Genomic DNA, 22,747 nt, shown 5'->3' with positions numbered 1-22,747 from the left:
GCTGTCACAGAGCAAGGTAGACATTGGATTTCATGCCCTATCATTGTGACCATCAAGTGAGATGTCAATGGGGAAGTACAGTTAGGCAGAATTCTTTCATGTCTTCCCCTACCTGCTCTCTGGCTGTCAGGTGCCAGGGATACACTTCTAAGGAAGCTGAGTCCAAATGGGCCACTCTGCTTTCCTTATCTATTGACCAGGAGAAAACTGAGACTTGGAGACTTACTGGTCATGGGGCACTGGTGAGGTGAAGGCGTTAGAAACCCTGGCATCCTGCCTCCCAGCCCTGCACTGGGTTCCCAGGCCTCTGGAGAGCCAGGTCCATGATACTCTGAGAGCCACTAACTGACTCCCTGCTAAGCCATGTAGACCTTGATTTGGGGAGAGCACTCAGAAGCCAGTGGGAGGAACTAGACAAAAGAGGTGCTGGTGACAAGAACCCTTTCAGAGGGAACTCAGAGAGGAACCAGTCTGAGTCTCTTCCCCACTGTGGCTGAGATGTCTACTCTAGTAGGTTGGTTCTCCCAAACGTGGCTATGCATCATAATCACCTGGGAATTTATTAAAGATAAGAAAGCCTAAGCCCCAGTTCAGTCCTCCTAATTCAAGACCTCGTGGGGCAGGGCCCAAGCATTTATACTTTGGGCAAGTAACTCTTACATTGGCCAGGCTCAGAAGCTAATCGGGCTGCATAGTTAACCAGCATAATGTGTCAGGCATCTGAACAAAATCTGAATCTCTACGGCAGGGGTAGGGGAGCTTTAAGTAAAGACACTTCCCACGTGCTCAGCACTTCACATGCATTATCTTGTGTGGTCCTCCCAACTGTCCTACAACTAGACAATCCTCCCCATTTTAAAGGGTCAAAACTCAAAGGGGTGAATACCAAGGTCACCCTACTAGTAAGAATCTCAGCCTCGATTTCTCTTGGGCTTGTGCTCTTAAGCTCCACATTACCCTGAATAAATGGATGAAGCGACAGCCACCCTCCCCCTGCTTCTAGCAGCAGTAACATCATCAGCTTTACTGAGGCTCAGTGCTCCATCTATCCTGGAGATGAGGGTAAGAATCTGTCTCACAGGCTGGAATGAGGATTAGGTCAGGGCAGCAGGGCAGCCAGTGAAATGGGTACACTCTCAGAAGCCAGACAGCCATGGGCTCAAATTTTGTTTCTGCTATTCTTTTAGCTTTCTAACTTTGGATATGTTATTCAGCTTCTCTGACCTACAGTTTGCTCATCTGCAAAATGGAGATAATAGTAACTATTATTATAGGACTCTTGTATGATTAAATCAGATCATGTGCATAAAGCAGAATATGATGTCTGGCCCATAGTAGTTGCTTACTCAGTGACAGCTGTTATTAAAAACAAATGCTTCTTTTCTTTCTTCTTTCTTTCTTTCTTTCTTTCTTTCTTTCTTTCTTTCTTTCTTTCTTTCTTTCTTTCTTTTTCTTTCCTCTTTTCTCCTTTCCTCCCCTCCCCTGCGCTCCCCTCCCTTCCTTCTTCCTCCTCTCCTCTCCTTTCCCTCCCTCCCTTCCTTCCTTCCTTCCTTCCTTCCTTCCTTCCTTCCTTCCTTCCTTCCTTCCTTCCTTCCTTCCTTCCAGTGGGAACTTAAATAAGGTTCTGTATTACCCTGGGCGTCAGAACTGAAGTGGTCCTCTCTGCGGATAGATGGCCATGCTGACCAGTGAGATGGGGATCTGCAAGGCAACTCAGAGTTTTGGAAACCTCCACCCAAGAAAGCAACCCTGCCCCGCGGCATGGCTCAGTGGTTGAGCATGATCTATGGACCAGGAGGCCACGGTTCGATTCCCGGTCAGGGCACATGCCCAGGCTGCAGGCTCCAACCCCAGTAGAGGGTGTGCAGGAAGCAGCTGATCAATGATTCCTCTCATTATTGATGTTTCTATCTCTCTTTCTCTCTGAAATCAATAAAAATATTTTTTTTTTTTTTTAAAAAAAGAAAGCTACCCTGGCTCAGAGCTCAGAGAGAAGCATGTGCTCCCTGAGGGAGTTGAGTCAGCTGCCTTCTTCCACTAACCAGGAGGAGTGAATCCTAGGCAGACCAGAGCTCTGCTGACTGGGGAGAGGGGTAAAGCTTCCATTAAGGATACCTCTATTACCAGGTGGCCATAAGCCAGAGTCACCCAAACTTGGAAGTTCAAGGTAAGCGGTCATTGCTCCTTGCCCCAAGTGGACTTCTCTGACCCCTGCTCTCTCAGGCAATTTTGGAGATGAGCTCAGGCTTGCCCTTTGGAGTCCCTATGAACCTCCTACGCTGCCTGGCGGTAGAACCAGGTAACACTTCATGCATACTTGGGGGCGGACAGGCTCTCATGTCTGATGGCCTAGGGTCAGGATCTATTTGAATAGAATGAAGAGTAGGAGTGGATGAGGTGGGGAGAGTTGAGAGGTTCAGGAACTCTGTCATCCCCAGAGGATGTTGAAGAAGGGCCATGTATAATAATGTACTTGGCTTAGGCCTGGAGTCTAAGCCATCCTCTTCCATTTTGGGGCCCATTCTGTAACTGTGAGGAATCAACAACTCCAGTGCCAGGACTTGGCCACTTGCCCTAGCACTGATGGCTCTCTGTCAGCAGGGAGGGAGCAAGTGATCCCCCACTCACCCATCACACAACCCATCTCCCTCTTCAAGCTTCAGGTTCCTCATATGTAAAATGAGGGGTTGAAACAATTGTTCTGTTTGGGGCACTGGCCGGTGGGTGCCATCCATCACGAATAGTTTGCAGTCATGCTCGGTCAGAAAGCTTGCTGAAGCAATCTTATGTCCGTCAGCAGTGGCTGATCTACTACAGGGCATTGATAGCCCTTTTTCTCTGCACCTCCGCTTCTTCCTCTGTAAGTGGGGAGACTAACCACCACCTAAAAGGTTCTTGTGACAATTGAAGGAGAAAATGCTTGGCAAAATGGAAAGCTCTACGTAAATAGGTCCGTACTGTTATTAACGTCTCTGGGGCTCAACCTTGGAATGAGGTCACAACACATCCTGAACCCAGAATGTGTACGTTCAGTTTCTCTTAAGAATGTGGTCACAGAGCTGCAGTTTAATAGTTTAGCATTACCCATCTGCTCTTTTTAATAACTGAGGATTCCCTAGTCGGTTTGACCCAGTGAACAGAGCATTGGCTTGCGGACCAAAGGGTCCCAGGTTGGATTCAGGTCAAGGGCAACATACCGTGGTTGCAGGCTCCTCCCCGGCCTGGGCCCTGGTCAGCTCGTGCAGAAGGCAACCAATCAATGTGTTTCTCTCACATCAGCGTTTCTCTTTGTCTTTCCCTCTCTCTAAAAAGATCAGTGGAAAAATATCCTCTGGTGAGAATTAATAAGAATAATAATTGAGGGTTGATCTAAGACAGCGGTTCACAAAGGAAGTGATACTGACCCCTAGAGGACATTTAGGAATCTCGGGGAGTTTTTGGTTGTCACTGATTGGGCAGTCCTCAGAGGCATTTGGGGGTGGAAAAGCTGTCAGGCCCACAGAATTAAGAATTGTCCCGCATTCCACACTGCTTTTAAGTGTCCCCTCAGTCATTTAAATGGATGAAAAATGTGATTATAATTACTTGCACTGAGAATTATCTCTAATGTAAAAAAAAAAAAAAAAAAAAAGCTTTTGCACTGAGTTTTCCAGGAATTAAATTGATGTGAATTGTTCATTTTGGTGTTATATGAATGGCCAAACAGCACAGCTGTAGCAGTCAGTATTTGTAGCTGTCACATTCACAATAAGTCTGTGTAGATGCAAGCAGTGGGCTACTTCATTGAGATTTCTAGAGTAGTCGTGACCAAGCCTTTGCATATTCAAACATTTTAAATCATTTTCTCTTTTATATTAACTAGGGCATTGACTTTCTTTAAAGAGTAAATGTGCAGATAGGATATTATCTGTGAACTTTATTTCAGGATAGTAAGCAAGTATTAACAACATGTCTAAAAAGAAAATATTGATTGCGAAAGGATTGAGAACCACTCACACAAGAGATATTCACATGAAAAGCCTTCCTGTATCCTTTGTAAAAATGCTGTGCTAGATGCTATTACACATAAGGTCCCTGATCAGTGCCTGAATAAAGTGTAATAAATTCTTCATGTAGGTCAGGGTTAAGAAGTTTGACTCATGATTATCTGATATAGACACTTCCTTTTACTAACGAATGACAGGCGTGGAATTCTTGTGTTCCCTTGATGAACTCACTGCCAGGAAGATCACAGTTACGTTTCAGTGCTCATTTGCAGTGATTATTCCTAGCCCAGCATTTTGAAGACCATCATTTCTTTCTTCTCCAATTTGATTTCATTATGGGTGTATTTAATCGTTCTTTAACGTTTACTTGTATCTATGCCTCTTGTTATCTTTAAATCTTTTCTGGAAGTAAGGAGAGTGTAATTAGTGTAAAACTCAAAAGCCACATACGTATGTGGTCACACTGTATGTACCTGCCGTCGCCTTCCCAACACCTCCTCAGTCTGAAAGTCTAGGTCAGAGGTGCCTATTATAATGTTCTAAAATTAGATTGCAATTATGGTTGCACACTCTGTTAATATATCTTAAAACATTGAATTGTATATACTAAATGGGTGAATTATATGAAATGTGAATTATATCTTAATAAAGTTGTTTAAAATGGGTGGGAAAAAATAAATCTCAGTTCCTCACTCATAAGCTCAGTGACTGTAGCAAATTACTTAACCTTTCTGAGCCTCAGTGTTCTTACAATAAAATGGGAATAGCAAAATCTACCTCAAATTTGTGGTAAAATTCTTAACAGTGGTTATTTTGGGGGTAAGGACATTATGAAAATTTTATTTCATGTTCTTTTTACTCTAATGGACATTTTCTATGTTTTCTATAACAACTCTGAATTATTTATGTATTTTAAATCACTTTTCAAAACACTTTTTCTAAATAAGCATTTAAATTTATCGTGTGCTCTCACTACATTTTAGGCATTACTCTGAGCACTTTACATATATTATCTCATTTAATTCTCACAACAGTCCTCTGAGGAAGACAGTATTTTCACCCCATTTTATAGATGAGAACACCAAGGCCCAGCTTCTTGTAAGTGATCGATACATGTGATAAAATTTCAAAAAACTATAGATACACACAAGTGAGTGCATGTAGAAACTCATGAAATCTGAATAAGACCTATAGTCTAGTTAACAGAATTGTACCAATGTCATTTTCCTGGGTTTGATATTGTGCTATCCTTATATATGATAGGGGAGGCTGGATGAAAAGTACCAGCTGGAGACTTCTCTGTACTTTTTTTTTTTTTTTTGCAACTTCTATATTTCTTCTTCTATAATTAGACTCACAGAAATAATTTTAAAATAAGTTAAATAAGTTTTAAAAATTAAAAGCCTTTTTAAGGCCGTTCTAAGGATTACATAAGATATGTGCCTAGTACCATGGTTGGGTACAATGGCATTTCAGTGTGTAATATTTTCTTTCTTCGTCACTCTATGTACAAGGTCTGTTTTATGTGCATTATTTCATTCAATAAAGCCTATGAAGTAAGTACTTTTATTATTCCTCTTTTGCTGATAAGAAAACTCAGGAAGGGCTCTGCTCAAGGATACCCAATAAGTCTGTGACTGAGCCAGGATGAGGCCCCAGTCTTAAAACTCCTGGGTCAGGCTATTTTCCGGTGCCCAAACCCAGGTCTGCTTGCCCACACAGCACACCTTCCCTGCCTGGGAGACTGCTGGTGCCCACAGGCAGACCTCTGGGTTCCTCCTTGTATCCTCACCAACCTCCCCATCTCAGGGCACTCAGGGCCCTCGAAGTGGAAGTGGGATCTGGGGAGAGTGGAGGCATGGTGGCCCTCTACCCACGGGCATTCTTGGGAGCCAGGGTAGTTGGGGCCGTAGAGAGGGCAAAGACAGACCATCTGAACTCTGGCAAGAGTAGGGGAGTGGGAAGGGAGGGGGTGTGTGTGAGGGGGTATTCACACCAAGCCCATGCTCCTGTCCCCCTCAGACTTCCTTGAGTTGCCCCTGAGCTTGGGGCACATTCCCGAAGCGGGTGGTCACAGGATTCCAGGCCCTCTCAGGCCCTAAACCAGTTTCTATTCCTCCTGAGACTGAAACCAACTCCCCTCTCAGACTCAGCACCCTGTCCCCAACTGGCAATAATCATAGTGACTCACGCCTCTCATTCTTGCCCTGTGAGCTCCTTGGACTTGGGGCAAATCTCTCCAAGTCCAGACTGGGGTTGGTGGGAGGGCTAACGTGAGTCCCATTTCTCAGGGAGGAGATGGGTCCCAGGTATCTAGTGGGGATTTTGCCCACATTCAGTTGAGCCTGCTCAGCTCTCTCTCCCCATCCCTGTTGCGCTCCCCCAACACCCCATTCCATCCCATCAGGTCAGTCAGCTGTGGGCCAGGATCCCTGGAGGTCCAGGACCCCTCCCTTGTCCTCTGGCCTTCTCCGCCCCTGCTCCCCCGCCCCCCCACTTCCGACCCTACAGATCCGGTCAGCGGGGGAATAGCGCCCTCGTGTGGCCTCCACGAGAAACGCATCTCATTCCCCAGCCCCACCCTTTCTATGCGCTCATTGAACAAGTATTTATTGAGGGCCAGCCACTAGGTGCTCTAGGGGTAGCGGTAGAGATTATAGATAAAATACCTGCTCTGTGGATGGTACAGTCCAGTGTGTGTGCGTTGAGGGGCAGGCAATAAACGATAAACAAATAAATAACCGGGGCAGTTATTACAGTGGTAACTGCTAGGAAGAAAATAAAACAAGAGAAATGTGAAGAGTGACTCAAGAGGGAAACTCAGGACAGGATGGAAAAGTAAAGTTTCCTTGAATAGATACCATCTGAGATGAGACTCAGATGACAGGGATCCAGTCATGTGAGGGTTTGGGGGAAAGCTTTCCTTGCAGAGAAAAGAGCTACGCAAAGGCCCTCAGGCAGGCACAGGCTTTGCAAAACAAACAAAGGCCAGTGTGGTTGGAAAGCAGAGAGCAAAGGGAGAGTGGTATGAGATATGGCCAGGAAGGTGGGCTGGGACCAGACTATAGAACTTGTAGGCCATGGCAGATTTTAATTCTTCTAGGAGTAATGGGAAGGCATTGGGTGAGTTTTGAGTACAAGACTAATGTGGCTAGATTGGCTTTTGAAAGGCCCTATGGCTGCTGTGTAGAAAATGGACTTTAGGCCCTAGCTGGTTTGGCTCAGTGGACAGAGTGTCGGCCTGCGGACTGAAGGGTCCCAGGTTCGATTCTGATCAAGGGCACATGCCCGGGTTGCAGGCTCAATCCCCAGTGCGGGGAGTTCAGGAAGCAGCCGCTCAATGATTCGTTCTCATCATTGATGTTTCTATCTCTCTCTTCCTCTCTGAAATCAATAAAAATACATTAAAAAAAGAAAAGAAAATGGACTTTGGGCAAGGAAGAAAGAATGGGAGCAGGGAGATTATTGCAAGAGCTTAGAAAGCTATTAAAAAAATTCAGGGGAGAAATGTTAGCAGCTTGGATCAGGGGAGTCGTGTTGGAGATGGGCGATGTGGTTGGATGCTGGGCCTGAAGGTAGAGCCAACAAAACTTGACAATATCCCACATTCTCCTTTGCTCATTCAGCTCCAGGAACACCTTCAAACACACACACACCCTAGCTGGCTCCTCCAGCTTCACCAGGGGGTTCAGTTATCAGGGCAGACCCCAAGGACATAGTTAAATTGTGAAGTATCCAGGTGTTGTTTGACAAAGAATGTAAGACTCAGCCGCTATGTTCTTCATGAACTGCTTCCACTTTCCACCATTAGCCCACTTAATGGGCAGGGCCTCTACCTGCTCTTTCCTTTACCCTGCCTGGCTTCTATAGACCCAGTTATTAGTTAGGTCTCTGTTTGTCCTATTGAGTGCCCTCAGGGTGTGTTGGTGACAACCAAAACAGTTCTGAGTATTTGGTGTTTTTATTTGATACAAAATAGGGGGCAGCATAATCTGGCCCTGTCAATTCTCAGACCCAGGCCAACAATTTACTCCTATTTATTTACACAAAATACTGTGAGGTCAGGCGTGATCCCACAAAAAATGCACACAGTACTTTTGGCCCCAGCTAGGACGTTTCTGGAGAGCCTGGGAGAGTTCAGGCTACCCTAACAAGCACTCTCAGGCCATTCAGGGATGGGGAAAGCAAGCAGGGGAGGAGGCAACCCGGTTGGCTCTGGAGTCAGCAGGCCTTGCTGTGTTTGTATTGTGTTGCTTGGGGGGTACATTATAAATGCAGCCAGTCCAGGGGCTCCTGGACTCAGAACCCCAGACTGTACCAGTTCCAAAAGGCTGCGCAAGCCTCGCCGAGATGAAGCTGCCGGGCCAGGAGGAGTTTGATGTCTACAGTGCTCAGGAAAATGTGCCCACAGGAGAGCTGGACAGCGGCCCAGGCTCTGGCCCCAGCCCGGATGGCTCCTCAGACACTGGGGTACCCAAGGACCCTCTGCTCTTCATTCAGCTGAATGAGCTGCTCGGCTGGCCCCAGGCGCTAGAGTGGAGAGAGACAGGCAGGTGAGTGAAACCCAGGCCAGTTTTACGGGGTCCTCCCCCTCCTCAGCTGGGGCCTCCTCCATGACCCCAGCTCTCCCTGTAGGGGGTGCTCTTACCCCCGATCAGAAGCTCCTCTCTGCCCACATGTCAGGTCCCCACCCTCTCTGATGCTCAGCTTCTCCTTGGTCTAGTTTTGAGTTTCCCAAGACCCCAGATGAGAGGTGACTGCGAAAGGAGGGCATACTCTGCACCACTGGGGTCACGTCTCCCTCGTCAACTTACCTTCCTTGACTCTCCTGTGTCCCCACCTGGACCTGGGGAGGTGCCCCCAGTAACACTGTCCACCCTTCTCCACTGCAGGTGGGTGCTGTTTGAAGAGAAGCTGGAGATGGGTGGGGGCCGGTGGAGTGCCCCCCATGTGCCCACCCTGGCGCTGCCCAGCCTGCAGAAGCTCCGCAGCCTTCTCATGGAGGGCCTTGTCCTGCTGGACTGCCCGGCTCAGAGCCTCCTGGAGCTCGTGGGTACGCTGGGGCCCTCTGTAGGGAGGACCCGGGTAGCCATGCCATCATTTCCCTCAGATTTCCCCCAAAAGTATTGGAATTTTCCAGGGCCCACCACACCCACCTTAGGGATTACCCATCCCTGTCACAAGGAAGAGATGGAAAAGCAGAGCAAAGGAGAAGTTCCCTGGCTCCTCCACTCCCTGAGACTCCCAGGAGGGAAAGTGACCTGGGCAGAGGGGACAGGGGAAGAATTGGGGGGCAGGGAGCTCTCAGGAAAGGGTTGGAGCCCCACCTCTGCTTCCCAGAGCAGGTGACCAGAGTGGAGTCGCTGAGCCCGGAGCTGAGAGGGCAGCTGCAGTCCTTGTTGCTGCAGAGACCCCAGCACCTCATCCAGACCACAAGCACCAGGCCCTGCTGGGGTAAGAGGCCCATCCCTGGGCCCAGAACCACAAATCCTAGAATGGGAGGTTCCCAGATCCCCCCTGCACCTTCCTGGACCAGGAGTGGCCTAGCCTTGGCTTAGACCTCCACCCTCCACCCAGGACTCATGGGTGAGAGGGAGTGGGAATAATGATGAGGGGAGAACGGAGGGGCTTGAATCATAACAGCCAGAGCTTTGTGAAAGTGTGTTCTTGGTAGGCACTGCACTAGGAGCTTCTCATTTAATATTTACAAGCACCCTTTCGGTAGTACCATAATAATGTCCATTTTCGTGATGAGAAAACTGAGGTTCAGAGGGGGGATGTGTTCTTTTTCAGAGCTTGTCAGTGGAGCTGGTCAGGGAGTCCTGGCGGGTCCATTCCCAAAGCCGATGCTCTTAATCACTGCAAAATCTTGTCTTAAAGGGTCTGCCCATCCAAGACAGTCTTCCCGCGATGAGGAAGCCCCCCTGAAGGAGCAGGTTTGCGGCGCTTCCTAGGGCAGGGCTGGGACAGGGGCCAGGGTTAACGGGGCCCACCCTCCACTGGATTCCTCATCAGCCAACATCCCCTCCCCAAATAAGCTCTCACCCTCTGTGTCTCCCTGAACCCCCATCAGCGTCTGAACTCCCTGAGACAGAAGCTGCCTCCAGGGGCTGAGGCCGGGGCTGTGCTGGCAGGAGAGCTGGGCTTCCTGGCACAGCCACTGGGGGCCTTTGTGCGACTGCGGGATCCAGTGGTGCTGGGGCCCATTACTGAGGTGCCCCTCCCCAGTAGGTGAGGCTGCGGAGTGGGGGTGAGGGATCCTGGAGCCCAGAGAAGGGCCGTTACTGGGGAGGGGATGGCGAGATCTCTGGTCCAGTTCTCTTGGGGTGTGTGGGGGATGGTGCCCAGGGCCTGGGGAGGGGTTAGTGGTCAGGGCAGGAAAGTGGGTGTATGGGGGCTGGTAGGGAGGTCAGAAGTCAGGACTGCCTTATGGCATATTAGCCTCTGACCCTCCCTGGGGCGCGGTTCCTTCCTCAGGTTTTTCTGCCTCCTCCTCGGTCCCCCCACACTGGGAAGGAGCTACCATGAAATGGGCCGGGCGATGGCGGTCCTCCTCAGTGACCCGGTGAGCGGGGCAGGCCTGTGTGTGTACGTGTGTACGTGTGTGTGTGGACTCTATGTGTATTAAGTACAGCATTGAGGCAGAGAGTGGCTGTGTGTGTGTGAGCACGAGGACTGGAGTTTCCTTGGCTACCACTGTCGCCCCCTTACCTAGCACAATAGGCACCCCGCAGATACTGAAAGCCTGCATTAGTGGACGAATGCTTGAATGACTGGTCTGCCTAGGTGACGCATGTGTCTAGTTTTGAGACTGTGAAAATGGATGTGGGAACTCAGATATGCATTTGCTGCCTCTCTGTGCCTGTCCCCAGCAATTCCAGTGGTCAGTTCGACGGGCCTGCAACCTTTATGACCTTCTGGCAGCCCTGGATGCCTTCCTAGAGGAGGTGACAGTGCTCCCGCCAGGCCGGTGGGACCCCACAGCCCGGATTCCCCCGCCTAAATGTCTGCCCTCCCAACACAAAAGGTATCCGGGGTAGCCATCCCATATAGATCCTTCTCTCCCCACAGTCTTGGGTCCAGTTCCGCTGTTGAGGAGGGGATGGGATTCCAGGAAAGGATCCGGGACTTACTTACCTTGGAATTTGGAGGCTGCCCGCAGGGATACGAGCAGCCACCAGGGGGCAGGGCGCCATGAACTTGGCTCCCAGTCGGCGGCTAGTTGGAGACCCTCAGTCACCTGGGGCTCCCTTCCCTTCAGGGTCCCCTCGCAAATGCAGGAGGTCAAGGGCCCCTCTGCCCGGCGTGGATCTCCAGCCGAGGACAGGCACGGCCACCCGCCGCAGGCACCCAGCCCGGAGTTGCAGCGGATGGGCAGGTGAGGCGAGCTGGGGTAGGAGTAAGGATCGGTGTCCAGGGCGGGGGAAGGGGTCCCGGGAGCACAGAGGTGTGTGCTCACTGACAGGGGCTCAGGGGCAGTAGTGGGGAGAGGAGCATGGGGGGTGGAAACCGGTATCATTGACGACCAATGGGCGGGAGGCTGTTTGGGGGCCTTGTCCAGGACGTCCGGAGGAAGGCCTTGTGGTACCCCAGTGACTTCTTGGACGCCCTGCACCCTCAGTGCTTCTCCGCTGTGCTCTACATTTACCTGGCCACCATCACTAACGCCATCACTTTTGGGGGGCTGCTGGGAGAAGCCACCGATGGTGCTCAGGTGGGTAGGGATGTGGAAGGGACACGCACAAGCTTTGGTGTTCCCGCAGCCATGCACTTCGCCCTTCCCTGGGACTATGGGTGGGTGTGGATGCCCCTGGGAGCTTGGGTTCCTGTGTTGAGGACTCCAGGGTCCTGTGCTGACAAGGCCCCATGTTGGCCCCTAGGGGGTGCTGGAAAGTTTCCTGGGCACAGCGGTGGCAGGAGCTGCCTTCTGCCTGATGGCCGGCCAGCCCCTCACCATCCTCAGCAGCACTGGGCCAGTGCTGGTCTTTGAACGCCTGCTCTTCTCCTTCAGCAGGTGGGACTCCCTCACCTCACTGGCCTGATCCTGGCTGAGTCAGAAGGGGAGGGTGGAACTGTCTGGCTCTAGGGGCACCTGACCTGGGTTAAGTGGGGAGCAGAATGGCCCTGCCAAGCCCTGCCTGTCTCTCACCCCCCAGAGATTACAGCCTGGACTACCTGCCCTTCCGCCTATGGGTGGGCATTTGGGTGGCCACCTTTTGCCTGGTGTTGGTGGCCACAGAGGCCAGTGTGCTGGTGCGCTACTTTACTCGATTCACCGAGGAAGGCTTCTGTGCCCTCATCAGCCTCATCTTCATCTATGACGCCGTGGGCAAAATGCTGAGCTTGACCCGTGCCTATCCCATCCAGAGGCCTGGCTCTCCCGCCTACGGCTGCTTCTGCCAGTACCCAGACCCTGGAGGTGGGTGAGGGAAATAGGGAGCTTGGCAAGATAAGGGAGGATAAGGAGGGAGAGGGTGTCTCCTTGCTGTCCCCCCTCCCCGGTTACATTCAGCAAAAATCTGAGTACTTACCCGACAACCGCAGCACCTCCCCCACCACGATTCTAAATCAGGTGAAAATAGTCACAGAGCAGGCCCAATACCGTCTTTATTTCTGACGATGCTGATCGAAGAACATGGCGATATCTATGGGTGAATGAGCTTCCTAACAATAAAACCCACATTAGGCAGACTCACCCGCTTGGTCATGGCCACACTGGAAAAGGGACTGTCCTGCTCCAGAGGAGCAGTTAGGTGCAAGTGCCGGCAGCTTACTCCCAAGAGCAGGGGAGGAAAGGGCGGGCCAGGCACACCCAGTTTCTAATCCCAAACTCACCAATCAAATAAATGGCTGCTCTTCCCCTTGGACCGAGGGGCTGACCTGGTGGAGAGAAGCTCAGAGGATTACACTTGCCTATATCCCTCCACATGACGGAAACAGCAGGACTGGCAAAGAGGTGTCCCCTCAAGAGTGCCAGTCTCTGCGCCAGGCGTGAACAAGGCCAGTTCCGCCCCTGGTGGATTTGTATGCTCACCCCTTGAGCAAATGTTTGCTGGGCGTCTGCTCTGGCCAGTCCTGTGCTGGGCACCAGGGATACAGATAAGTAGAGAATTTGAAGGAGCCAGGGCATGAGGCAGTGTCCTGAGGAGCAGACATGGTAGCTCTTGGAGTCAGCAGACAAATGAGCCAGAACTTTCTGGTTCCGCTGGACCCATGAGATTAGGCTCCGGAGGGGCTGGAGAAGATTCCCGGGGGCGGAGCACACACCCAAATTCTTCTCTGCTTCCCAGGAAATGAGTCTCAGTGGACAAGGACAAAGACAAAAGACAGAGAGGACCTCTTAAGCACGGTGAGACCTGTTCCTGGGAAGAATAAGTCAGTGGTTCCGGGCTCTTTTTATCCCACAGGCTAGAGCAGTGATGGTGAACCTATGACACGCGTGTCAGAGGTGACACGCAAACTCATTTTTTTGGTTGATTTTTCTTTTTGAAATGGCATTTAAATATATAAAATAAATATCAAAAATATAAATCTTTGTTTTACTATGGTTGCAAATATCAAAAAAATTTCTATATGTGACACGGCACCAGAGTTAAGTTAGGGTTTTTCAAAATGCTGACACGCCGAGCTCAAAAGGTTCGCCATCACTGGGCTAGAGAAACCCTCAGAGATCACTTGAGCCCCAGCCATTTGCTATGGCTGGGGAACCCCCTGTCCTTGGCCCTCGGTGTCTCACGGGGCATCAGTGGATGCTTGTGCTGCCTGCGCCCATAACCTCACCCCTGACCACCACTCCATATAGGACCTAGGCCTGGTCAATGCGTCCTTGCTGCCTCCACCTGAGTGCGTCCGGCAGGGAGGCCACCCTCGTGGCCCTGGCTGTCATACAGTCCCAGACATCGCCTTCTTCTCCCTCCTCCTCTTCCTTGCCTCCTTCCTCTTTGCCATGGCCTTCAAGCATGTCAAGACAAGCCGCTTCTTCCCATCTGTGGTGAGTGTAACTCTCTTTCTGTGGGAGAGGACTAGCTCTTGGCCTTGGGCCCTGCCTGTGAATGGGACGGGTGATGGCAGGCCTGAACCTGACTGAGTGTCCACTGTGTGGCCAGGTGCGCAAGGTACTCAGCGACTTCTCCTCGGTCCTGGCCATCCTGCTGGGCTGTGGCCTTGATGCCTTCCTGGGCCTAGCCACGCCAAAGCTCACGGTGCCCAGAGAGTTCAAGGTGAGAGCTGGGAGAGGGGGAAGCAGGGCCAGCAGACAGGACCTTGGAGGGGGAAGATGAATAAATTCCACATTTCACCTCCTCTAAGTTTCTGTTTGCCCTTGTAAAATAGAAATAGTAATAATAATGGCCTCACAGAGTTGTGAGGATGAATGAGTTGCTGCTCTAGACACATAATAAGCAGAGAATACTCAGTAGCTATTATTATAGTATGGAGTTAAGAGGACGGGTTCCTTCCAGTCAGCTGGCCTGGGTTTGAGTTCTGGTTCTGCCACTTCTTGGCTGTGTGACCTTAGGCAAGTTAACCCACATTTCTGATCTTCAATTTATTCATCTATAAAATGGAAATAAATAACAATAGTTCCCACTCTTGGTGTTTTGAGGTTTACAGATAATAGTGTAAAGCACTTATCACAATGCTGGGACTGACACATACCCAGACCTCACTATTGTCATGGTTTTCCCTACCCTTGGCACGGTCCTACCCATTCCACTACTCCCCACTCTCTATTTTGACCCCAGGTTGCCTGCCCTGATCCAGTGAAGTTGGGGCTCCCTCTCTAGGCATAACAGTGCAGAGATCAGGGCTTAGCACCTTGGCACCTACACTCTGTGCATTTGGAACCTTCCCTTCCAGCTTCCCCTAAGACAGGACAGCAGGGGGACTCCAACTCAGGCAGCCTCAGGGACTCAGAACCCAAGACAACATCTGGGGCTCTGTCCCCCACACAGACGCTTATAATCAGAGCAGACGCAGACACACCCAGCCCTGCCCCTGCCCCAGATCAAGGCAGGTCTGAGCCTGAGTTGCCCCACCCTGGATGCTGAGAGGGGGTGCCCAGGGAGGAGAGCTCGGTACACTAAGAAGGACGGGCAGGCCTTCGCTACGCCCTCCTCCTCCTGCAGGGAGGGAGGGCCCAAGAGAACCAAAGTCCAGAGCCCCTGGCTCCAGCCCAACCCCCTAGCTGGTTCCCCTCCTTCTGCCCTCTCTTAAGGTACTGGGATGCTTTGAACCAGCTATGCACACACACACTGCTCCCACATAGCATCCAGGGCCTTGGTGGGGAGGGGCTGTGGTAAGGGAGGCTGTGGAAGAATGCCAAGGCTGGAGTGTACAGGCGAGGTGCTCTTGGGAGACCCTCTCCAATATGTCCATGGACCGTCCTCCCCCCAGCCCACACTACCTGGGCGTGACTGGCTGGTGTCACCTTTTGGAACCAACCCCTGGTGGCTGAGTGTGGCAGCCGCTCTGCCTGCCCTGCTGCTGTCTATTCTCATCTTCATGGACCAGCAGATCACAGCGGTCATTCTCAATCGTGCCGAATATAGACTGCGGGTGAGGCCTGCCGGGAACACCCTAGACCCCTGGACCAAGGGACAGAAGCCCCAGGGTGGGTTCCAGGTTTCCCCTCTCCCACCCCAGAGGGCTAGTTTCATCCCAATTGCCCCACCACCACCTGCAGAAGGGAGCTGGCTTCCACCTGGACCTCTTCTGTGTGGCTTTGCTGATGCTGCTCACATCAGCGCTTGGGCTTCCCTGGTATGTCTCAGCCACTGTCATTTCCCTGGCCCACATGGACAGCCTTCGGAGAGAGAGCAGAGCCTGTGCTCTGGGGGAGCCCCCCCGCTTCCTGGGCATCAGGTGAGGCCGGTATTCAGGGGGCTGGAATGAGAGGTGGGCAGTACGGTGGGGGAGCAAGGGACAAGGCAGAGTTATTCGGGCAGCGTAAGTTCGCTGGTAGCTCCAGAGGGCTCTCTCACTGCCCAGGATCATCGCAGTGGGGTGAATGGGGAGGGTGAATGGGCTCGGAGATGGGTGTGTCAGGTCTTCCCTCTCCTCCTTCAGCCATGGGACTGGGAGGGCCTCAAGAGGAGCATCATTGAAGTAAGGGTGGAGGCAGCCAGGGCTGAGCAAGGGTGAGGTGCCACCTAATGAACCCACTCAATATGGAAGCACCTCATTGATGTTATAAGGTAAAACACCACAAAAACAATTTTGTAACTGCTGGAGACACAATCTGTCCAAAGTCTGTGAAATCAACTTTGTACACTGAAATGAACGTCTTTATGGCAGTGTAGAAATTGCTAATTTTTCAACAACAACAACAAAGAAAAAGAAAAGGAAGAAAAAGAAAAGAAAGAGCAACTATGAGCGTGAACTGATGGAGAGGCCTGGGGCCCCCATACTGAAGTTCCCTGCCCCTTCCTCTCCAGTTTTTCACCCCAAGCTAAGGCGACAGTTGTGGGACCCCTCCATTTCCCCCCTGCCAGGGTCTATAGTGGTGTCTGGCTTGGGTCTCCAGCCTGGGCACCCCAGGGGCTCCCCCAGACCCTGGCTAACTCTTCCCTCCCCCCACAGGGAGCAGAGGCTGACAGGCCTGGTGGTGTTCATCCTTACAGGAATCTCCATCTTCCTGGCACCTATACTCAAGGTACATTCGTTAGGCAGGCTGGCGTCAGGGGCAGGGTAGTAATCATAAATACAAGAACTGACATGGGCTGAACACTTAGTGCATGTTTCTCCATACCTGGCCTCATTCAATCCTCACATTAACCCTGAGATGCATGTGGCTTTTACAAATGAGGAGCCTGAAGTTTAGTAGCTCACGTAGGTCACTGAGAGAGCTAGTTTCTCAGATCTGAGAACCCAAACTCTTACCAAGTAGGCTTTCTACCCAGTGTACAGGGTGTAGGAAGGCCCCCCGCACACACACAAAGGCCAAGCGCTGCCCTCGCTCCAGCCTCCCAACAAGCCTTAGATTCAGAGTATGATCATCACACCCCACAAAAACCTTGCGGCAAAAGCACTTCACTTCTTCCTCACCAGAACCATATGTTTAAAGAACACCTTCTGTGTGCAAGGCTGTGCTAGGCACCTGGGAGAAGGGGGGGAGAGGAGAGTCTTGAAAAGGAATGTAGAACCAAGCACCTGCCAGCAACACCCACACACAAACAAAAGTTAACGAGTAATAGCAGAAAGGTTCAACAAGCCAAGACAGCGAAGCAGTCAGGAGGGTGTGGAGACTGGCCCACAGGAGTCACTGGCAGGACCACAAGAGGTTAGGGAAGGGAAAGGTCACCAAGGCTGGGTGAGAGTGGAGTAGTTGAAAGAACCAGAAGGACCAGATCAGCAGCTTACGAACGAGGTGACTCTCATTCAGCAGCTATTTACCGAGCATAAGCCCTATGCCAAGCACAGTCTCAGGACTGGAGATAGAGTGGTGATCGAAAGAGATCCTCCAACCCTTGCAGTCTGGTGAGAGGAGACGTGAAAAACAACAACAATAAAACAGGATAATTTCAGATAGTGATCACTTCTTTGAGAAGTAAAAGAGAATAAGGTGATTGCGTGCCAGGGCTCTACTTTAAATGATCAGGGAGGACCTTTCTGGTGGGTCATGAGTAGTGAGAAGGAAGTCAGGGCATTTTTAGGTGGAGGAAAATAGCAAAGCAAAAGGCCTTGCAAGGGGTAGAAATAAACTTGGGCGTGTTGAGGGAAGGAAAGGAGGTCAGCATAGCAGGAACAGAGAAAGCAGAGAGGAAAGTGATGGATAAGATTGGAGAGGTCAGCTAGGTAATGGGTAAGTTACCAAATCTCTCTGAAACCCAATTTTCCCATCTGTAAAATGGAGACAATTACAGAATTTACCGCATCTGATTTATGTGAAGATTCTCATTAATCAGGCACATAAAGTGGGAAAGAAAGAGATAAACCTGGGTAGGCTTAGATGCTGGGTGCTAGAGGCCGGGGTTGGAGCCCAAGGGGGACACCTGGGCTGCTGGCAGAGCTCAACTCCCTTGCTGGCTCTCCACTTCTTTCTACCAGTTCATCCCAATGCCTGTGCTCTATGGCATCTTCCTGTACATGGGGGTGGCAGCAATTAGCAGCATTCAGGTGAGCCCCCTAAAATCACCATGAAACCCCACTCCTCCTTTCCTTTCCTGCTGGTACTTCTTGCTTGCACTTGCCAATCCCCCCCGCCCCCCCCCCCCCCAGTCCTCTTCCTGTTTCTTCTGGGCAGAGGGATTCTGCTGCCATGCTCTGGGTGAGGAGGGGGCCAAGGGAGTCTCTGACTGCCCCAGTGCTGAGCTTTCATGGCTAACAGTGACACTCTCCAGGCTACCTAAACACCCTGCTCTCTTCCTCCTCTTGTTCCCCTAGTTCACCAAGAGGGTGCAGCTTTTATTGATGCCAGCAAAACACCAGCCAGACCTCCTGCTTTTGAGGCATGTGCCTCTGAGCAGGGTCCACCTCTTCACAGCCATCCAGCTTGCCTGCCTGGGTCTGCTTTGGATAATCAAGTCTACACCTGCAGCCATCATCTTTCCCATCATGGTGACTCAGGGTTGGGTGGCATCCTGGGGGGTTCCTGAGAGACTCTGAGCCTGGGAGGGTGGCCAAGGCTTCCATAAGAGGAAGACTCTTCCCTCTTTCCTTTTCCCCTGGCTGTGCCTGGTTGGGAATCCTCGGACAAATAAAGATGGCCGAGGGATGCCAACAGATGGGCCCTGGGATACCTGATTCAACTCCTTTCCCAGCCTCTTTGGGCTTAGCAACCACAGGGAGAGACAGAGAGCCCAGAAAAAAACTGAGGCCCTGGGAAAGGAGATGCTATCACTTTTGGTCCTTTGTATAGGACCAATCTGGTTACCAGTCTCTAAACTTTCAGGGCCTCAGTTTCCTTCTCCGCACAATGGCAGAGTAATTATTATATCTACTCAGAGGAGTGTCTTAGCATTCAGTTAAACAACACACAATGCCTAGCACATTGGAAATGCTGAATAAATGTTACTGTTGTTCATGTTCCTCCTGTTGTTGCTGACAGCCCTGGGTTTTGTTTCTATCCCTGCAGTTGCTGGGCCTGGTGGGGGTCCGAAAGGCACTGGAGTGGGTCTTCTCACCACAAGAACTTCTCTGGCTTGATGAGCTGATGCCAGAGAAGGAAAGGAGCACCCCTGAGAAGGGGCTGGAGCCAGAGTACTCGTTCAGTGGAAGTGACAGTGAAGATGTGAGCTCCAGGATGGGCCCTCTCAGGAGCAGGGGGCAGGGGTGGGGGATGCACTGTCGTCCAGGAGGTGTCCCTAAAGTCCAATATCCCTATTAAGCCTGAAGATCTGGTCAATACAGTCACTCCCCTTAGCTCTGTATTGACATAGGCACACTGAAAAGGCGAGGGAAATCTTCCTTCTTAAGGCAGGGCCCTGGTTTATAATCCCATGAGGGTGGAAAGGGCTGGGGATACAACCCTGATCTTTGTGTTGTCTCAATGTGGGTTTATATCCTTTCACTCTCAGGGTCCCTTTCTTTCTGTTGTCTCTGCCTTTTTTTGTCTATTCCCAACTCATCTTGAGATCTCTGTTCCACAGTCAGAGCTGATGTATCAACCAAAAGCTCCGGAAATCAATATCTCTGTGAATTAGCTGGAGTAGGAATCTGGGAGTGGAGACTCCAGGAAACTGAGCATGAGGTGAGGGTGTGAGGGAAGTCCCCTTGGTGTCAAGAATGAGAATGGGGGTGGGAATGAGAGCTCAGACCAAAGAAACCTTCAGTGTGTTGACTAGCCCTGTTTCCTCTTCATGCTTCAATCGCTCATGAACCCCAGAGTCCAGAAGTGGGTAGAGGGAAGGAAAAACAAATGAGGTTACCTGGGCTTGGCTCCCTGCGGCCACTAACGTATGGCCAGTAGAGGGAGCTCAAGCTCACACCAAACTGGATGTGGCGTTGGGAGGTGGGGAAGGGAGGGCTGCAATGTCAGAAGAATGGAAAGGAGAGGAGAGGAGAAAAGGGAGGATAAATTTCCCTGAAACTTTCCTTTGCCTTTGGGGGCTCTTTCCTAGGCTGCTGAGAACCACACTTCAGACAAGTGGAAGGATTCTATCACTTGCCCTCTCTGCCATTCCTTCATTATATTCATCCATTATCAAAATAGTTTCTGCCCTGGCCAGGTAGCTCAATTGGTTACAACAGCATCCCAACCCTATGCAAAGGTTGCAGGTTTGCTCTCTGTTCAAGGCACACACGGGAAGCAACCAATGGATGAATAAATAAGTAGAACAACAAATCTCTCTCTCAAGTCAAATTGAATAAAACACACCCCACAACATTTTCTGAGTACCTATGGAGTATCTAGGTGCTAGAGATACAGTAGTTAAGACAATCATGGTCCATGACCTCAGGAAGTTAAAATCCCAGCGAGAAAAACAAACAGGTAACTGTTAGAGTGGGATAGTGCTGGGTGAGGGAAAGCAAGGGCGGTGTGAGCAGAGGCCTCTACGTCCTTCTTGGAGGGTGGTAAAGGGGGGGTGGTGGGAGTTGGGGAAGACTTCTAAGAGGAAGTGGTCTATAATTTGAAATCTGAAAAATGAACAGAAGCTAGCCAGGACAAGCTGAGGCACAACATGTACAAAGCCTGGAATACCCCCCACTTCTCCCCATAAGCTGAACTCTCTTTTGGGCCAAAGAACACCCTCCTTTCCATGCCTCTCAGAGCTCCAAAGCCTACCACTTGCAACAGAAAATTCTGGGGTTCCAGGGAGATTCAATGACTGGCCCAGAATAAGATCTCATGGGCTTTCCTTATGCCCTATCAAGGCTTTGCTTTGTTCTTTGCCCTACTATGTCCCTGAACACTTGCTCTGACCCTACCACGTCCTCTCTCAGTTCACAGGTGTTTACTCAGGAAGTCAGGACATTGTTGGCCTTTGGCTTAACTGCCAGATGCTCAGTCAGCTGGGAACCTGGAACAATGGGTCACGACTAAAAGGCAGCTGGCCAAGACCTCAGTCACCCTCCTGAGCTGGGCTGGAGAGTGTCAGGGAACAAGCAGGTTTGCTTTGTGGTTAGGAGAGGCTTGTAAGCCGGAGGAACTGACCAGGCCCCATTCACACTCTACCCATTACAGGGACCTGAGTCCAGAAGTCTTTCCCATTTTGAACTTTCTGTCCTCACAGATTCTCTTTTATAGAATTGGTAGATTGTCAGGGAATTCTTCTCTGCTTGAAAAAAGAGAGACAAAGTCCCTCTTTCTAAAATAAGTATTCCTCCTATTTTAAACAGGTTTTTTTAAACATCCTATATAATAAAAGCCCAGCAACCAAATGGCAGAATGACTGGAACGACCAGGACAACTGCAGCCCCTCACTCCGGCCGGCCCCACCCCCAATCGGCTCTCATCGGCACCAGGCCTGTAGTATAAAAATACTGTTCTTACCCAGCCTGTGTGGCTCAGTGGTTGAGCATCAACCTATGAATTAAGAAGTCACAGTTTGATGCCCAGTTAGGGCATATGCCCAGGTTGCTGGCTCAATCCCCAATGTGGGGTGTATAGGAGGCAGCCGATCAATATTTCTCTTTCATCATTGATGTTTCTATCTTTCCCTCTCTCTTCCTCTCTGAAATCAATAAAAATATATTAAAAAAAAATAATGCTCTTGCCCAACCAGTATGACTCAGCAGTTGAGTGTCTACTCATGAACTAAGAGGTCACTGGTTTGATTCCCAGTCAGGGCATATGCCAGGGTTGCAGCTTGATTCCCAGTAGGGGGCGTGCAGGAGGCAGCCAATTCATGTTTCTCTCTTCGATGTTTCTATCTCTATCCCTATACCTTCCTCTCTCTCTAAAATCAATATAAACACAATGCTATTTTTTTAACCACAAAAGTAAATGAGATTACTAAAAAATATAGAAATACCACAGAACTGTACAATTTTGAAATGGAAACCATTCTAGAGATAACAGTATTCACACTTTAGTGTATATTTTTCAGATTTATTTCAATGGACACATAACTATTTTTATTAAAATGGGATTACACTGCTGAGTTCCTTAACATGCTTGTTACTGAATATGCATTGTATATTTTCCCCATGTCATATACATATATACTTCATTCTTTTTTTGTTATCTGCATAAAATAATAACCTTTAAATTAAAAAGGTATCATATATAGTATATATATATACACATATATATCTAGACATTTTATATATATTTATAAACAGCCAATATAATACATACATATATAAATATAATATAAATATATATAAAACATTTATCTAGATATTTTATTTTATATCCTATCTAATAAAGAGGGAATATGCAAATTGACCGTCACACCATCACAAAGATGGCAGTGCCCATAGCCACAAGACAGCGGCACCCAGTCCCCTCTGCCCTGCCAGAATCCCACAGTCCTTTCAGCCCAGCTGGGGGGGCGGCAGGAGCACAGTGCAGCTGGACCCACCCTCATTTCCCCAGCCATCCAGAGCCGGCTTGAGGCACAGGCAAGCCTCGGATGGCGGCTGCCCAGCTGCCCAGGGCTGCCAGAGACTCAGGTATCCAGGGCCAGCCAAGGCTTGCGCTACTGGCAGTGGCAGCAGCAGAGGTGTGATAGGGGCATTGCCTTCCCCTGATCACCGGGTCACCTCCTGCCCCTGAGGGCTCCCAGACTGTGAGAGGGGGCAGGCCAGGCTGAGGGACCCCCTCTCCAGCGCATGAATTTTCATGCACCGGGCCTCTAGTATATATATATATATATATA

At 50.2% G+C, this 22,747-nt stretch overlaps 1 protein-coding gene across 3 annotated transcripts; it reads left to right on the top strand.

Moving 5' to 3' along the window:
* The first annotated feature begins 8,324 nt into the window (after window positions 1–8,324).
* Window positions 8,325–21,444, top strand: SLC4A9 (solute carrier family 4 member 9). Of its 3 annotated transcripts, none has more exons than XM_036312636.1 (22): window positions 8,325–8,539; window positions 8,879–9,039; window positions 9,327–9,440; window positions 9,867–9,922; window positions 10,060–10,217; window positions 10,464–10,551; window positions 10,859–11,013; window positions 11,248–11,364; window positions 11,526–11,700; window positions 11,867–12,000; window positions 12,143–12,405; window positions 13,277–13,335; window positions 13,789–13,977; window positions 14,093–14,206; window positions 15,381–15,542; window positions 15,670–15,848; window positions 16,566–16,638; window positions 18,033–18,101; window positions 18,369–18,542; window positions 19,060–19,215; window positions 19,574–19,674; window positions 20,045–20,654. In XM_036312636.1, exons 1-21 carry the CDS (start codon window positions 8,337–8,339, stop codon window positions 19,625–19,627), a joined length of 2,853 nt encoding a protein of 950 aa, XP_036168529.1. In that variant the 5' UTR covers window positions 8,325–8,336; the 3' UTR covers window positions 19,628–19,674; window positions 20,045–20,654. The 3 variants fall into 3 exon arrangements, with proteins under 3 accessions (XP_036168529.1, XP_036168526.1, XP_036168528.1); XM_036312633.1 differs by lacking the exon at window positions 20,045–20,654 and adding an exon at window positions 21,264–21,444 and having other exon boundaries at window positions 8,337–8,539; XM_036312635.1 differs by having other exon boundaries at window positions 8,337–8,539; window positions 12,290–12,405.
* The last annotated feature ends 1,303 nt before the right edge of the window (window positions 21,445–22,747 follow it).

The sequence above is a fragment of the Myotis myotis genome, unplaced genomic scaffold, assembly GCF_014108235.1.
Source record: "Myotis myotis isolate mMyoMyo1 unplaced genomic scaffold, mMyoMyo1.p scaffold_m19_p_6, whole genome shotgun sequence".
In the NCBI taxonomy this organism is placed as follows: Eukaryota; Metazoa; Chordata; class Mammalia; order Chiroptera; family Vespertilionidae; genus Myotis; species Myotis myotis.
The sequence above is the reverse complement of the archived record's forward strand: the minus strand, read 5'-3'. Positions and strand labels throughout refer to the sequence as shown.

Bases quoted from the DNA above. Each gene is read 5' to 3' on its own strand.
- SLC4A9 (XM_036312633.1), top strand. From the start codon at position 8,337: ATGAAGCTGCCGGGCCAGGAGGAGTTTGATGTCTACAGTGCTCAGGAA. The intron at 10,552-10,858 runs GTGAGCGGGGCA...GCCTGTCCCCAG, and splicing joins CGGTCCTCCTCAGTGACCCG to CAATTCCAGTGGTCAGTTCG. The intron at 13,978-14,092 runs GTGAGTGTAACT...CTGTGTGGCCAG, and splicing joins GCCGCTTCTTCCCATCTGTG to GTGCGCAAGGTACTCAGCGA.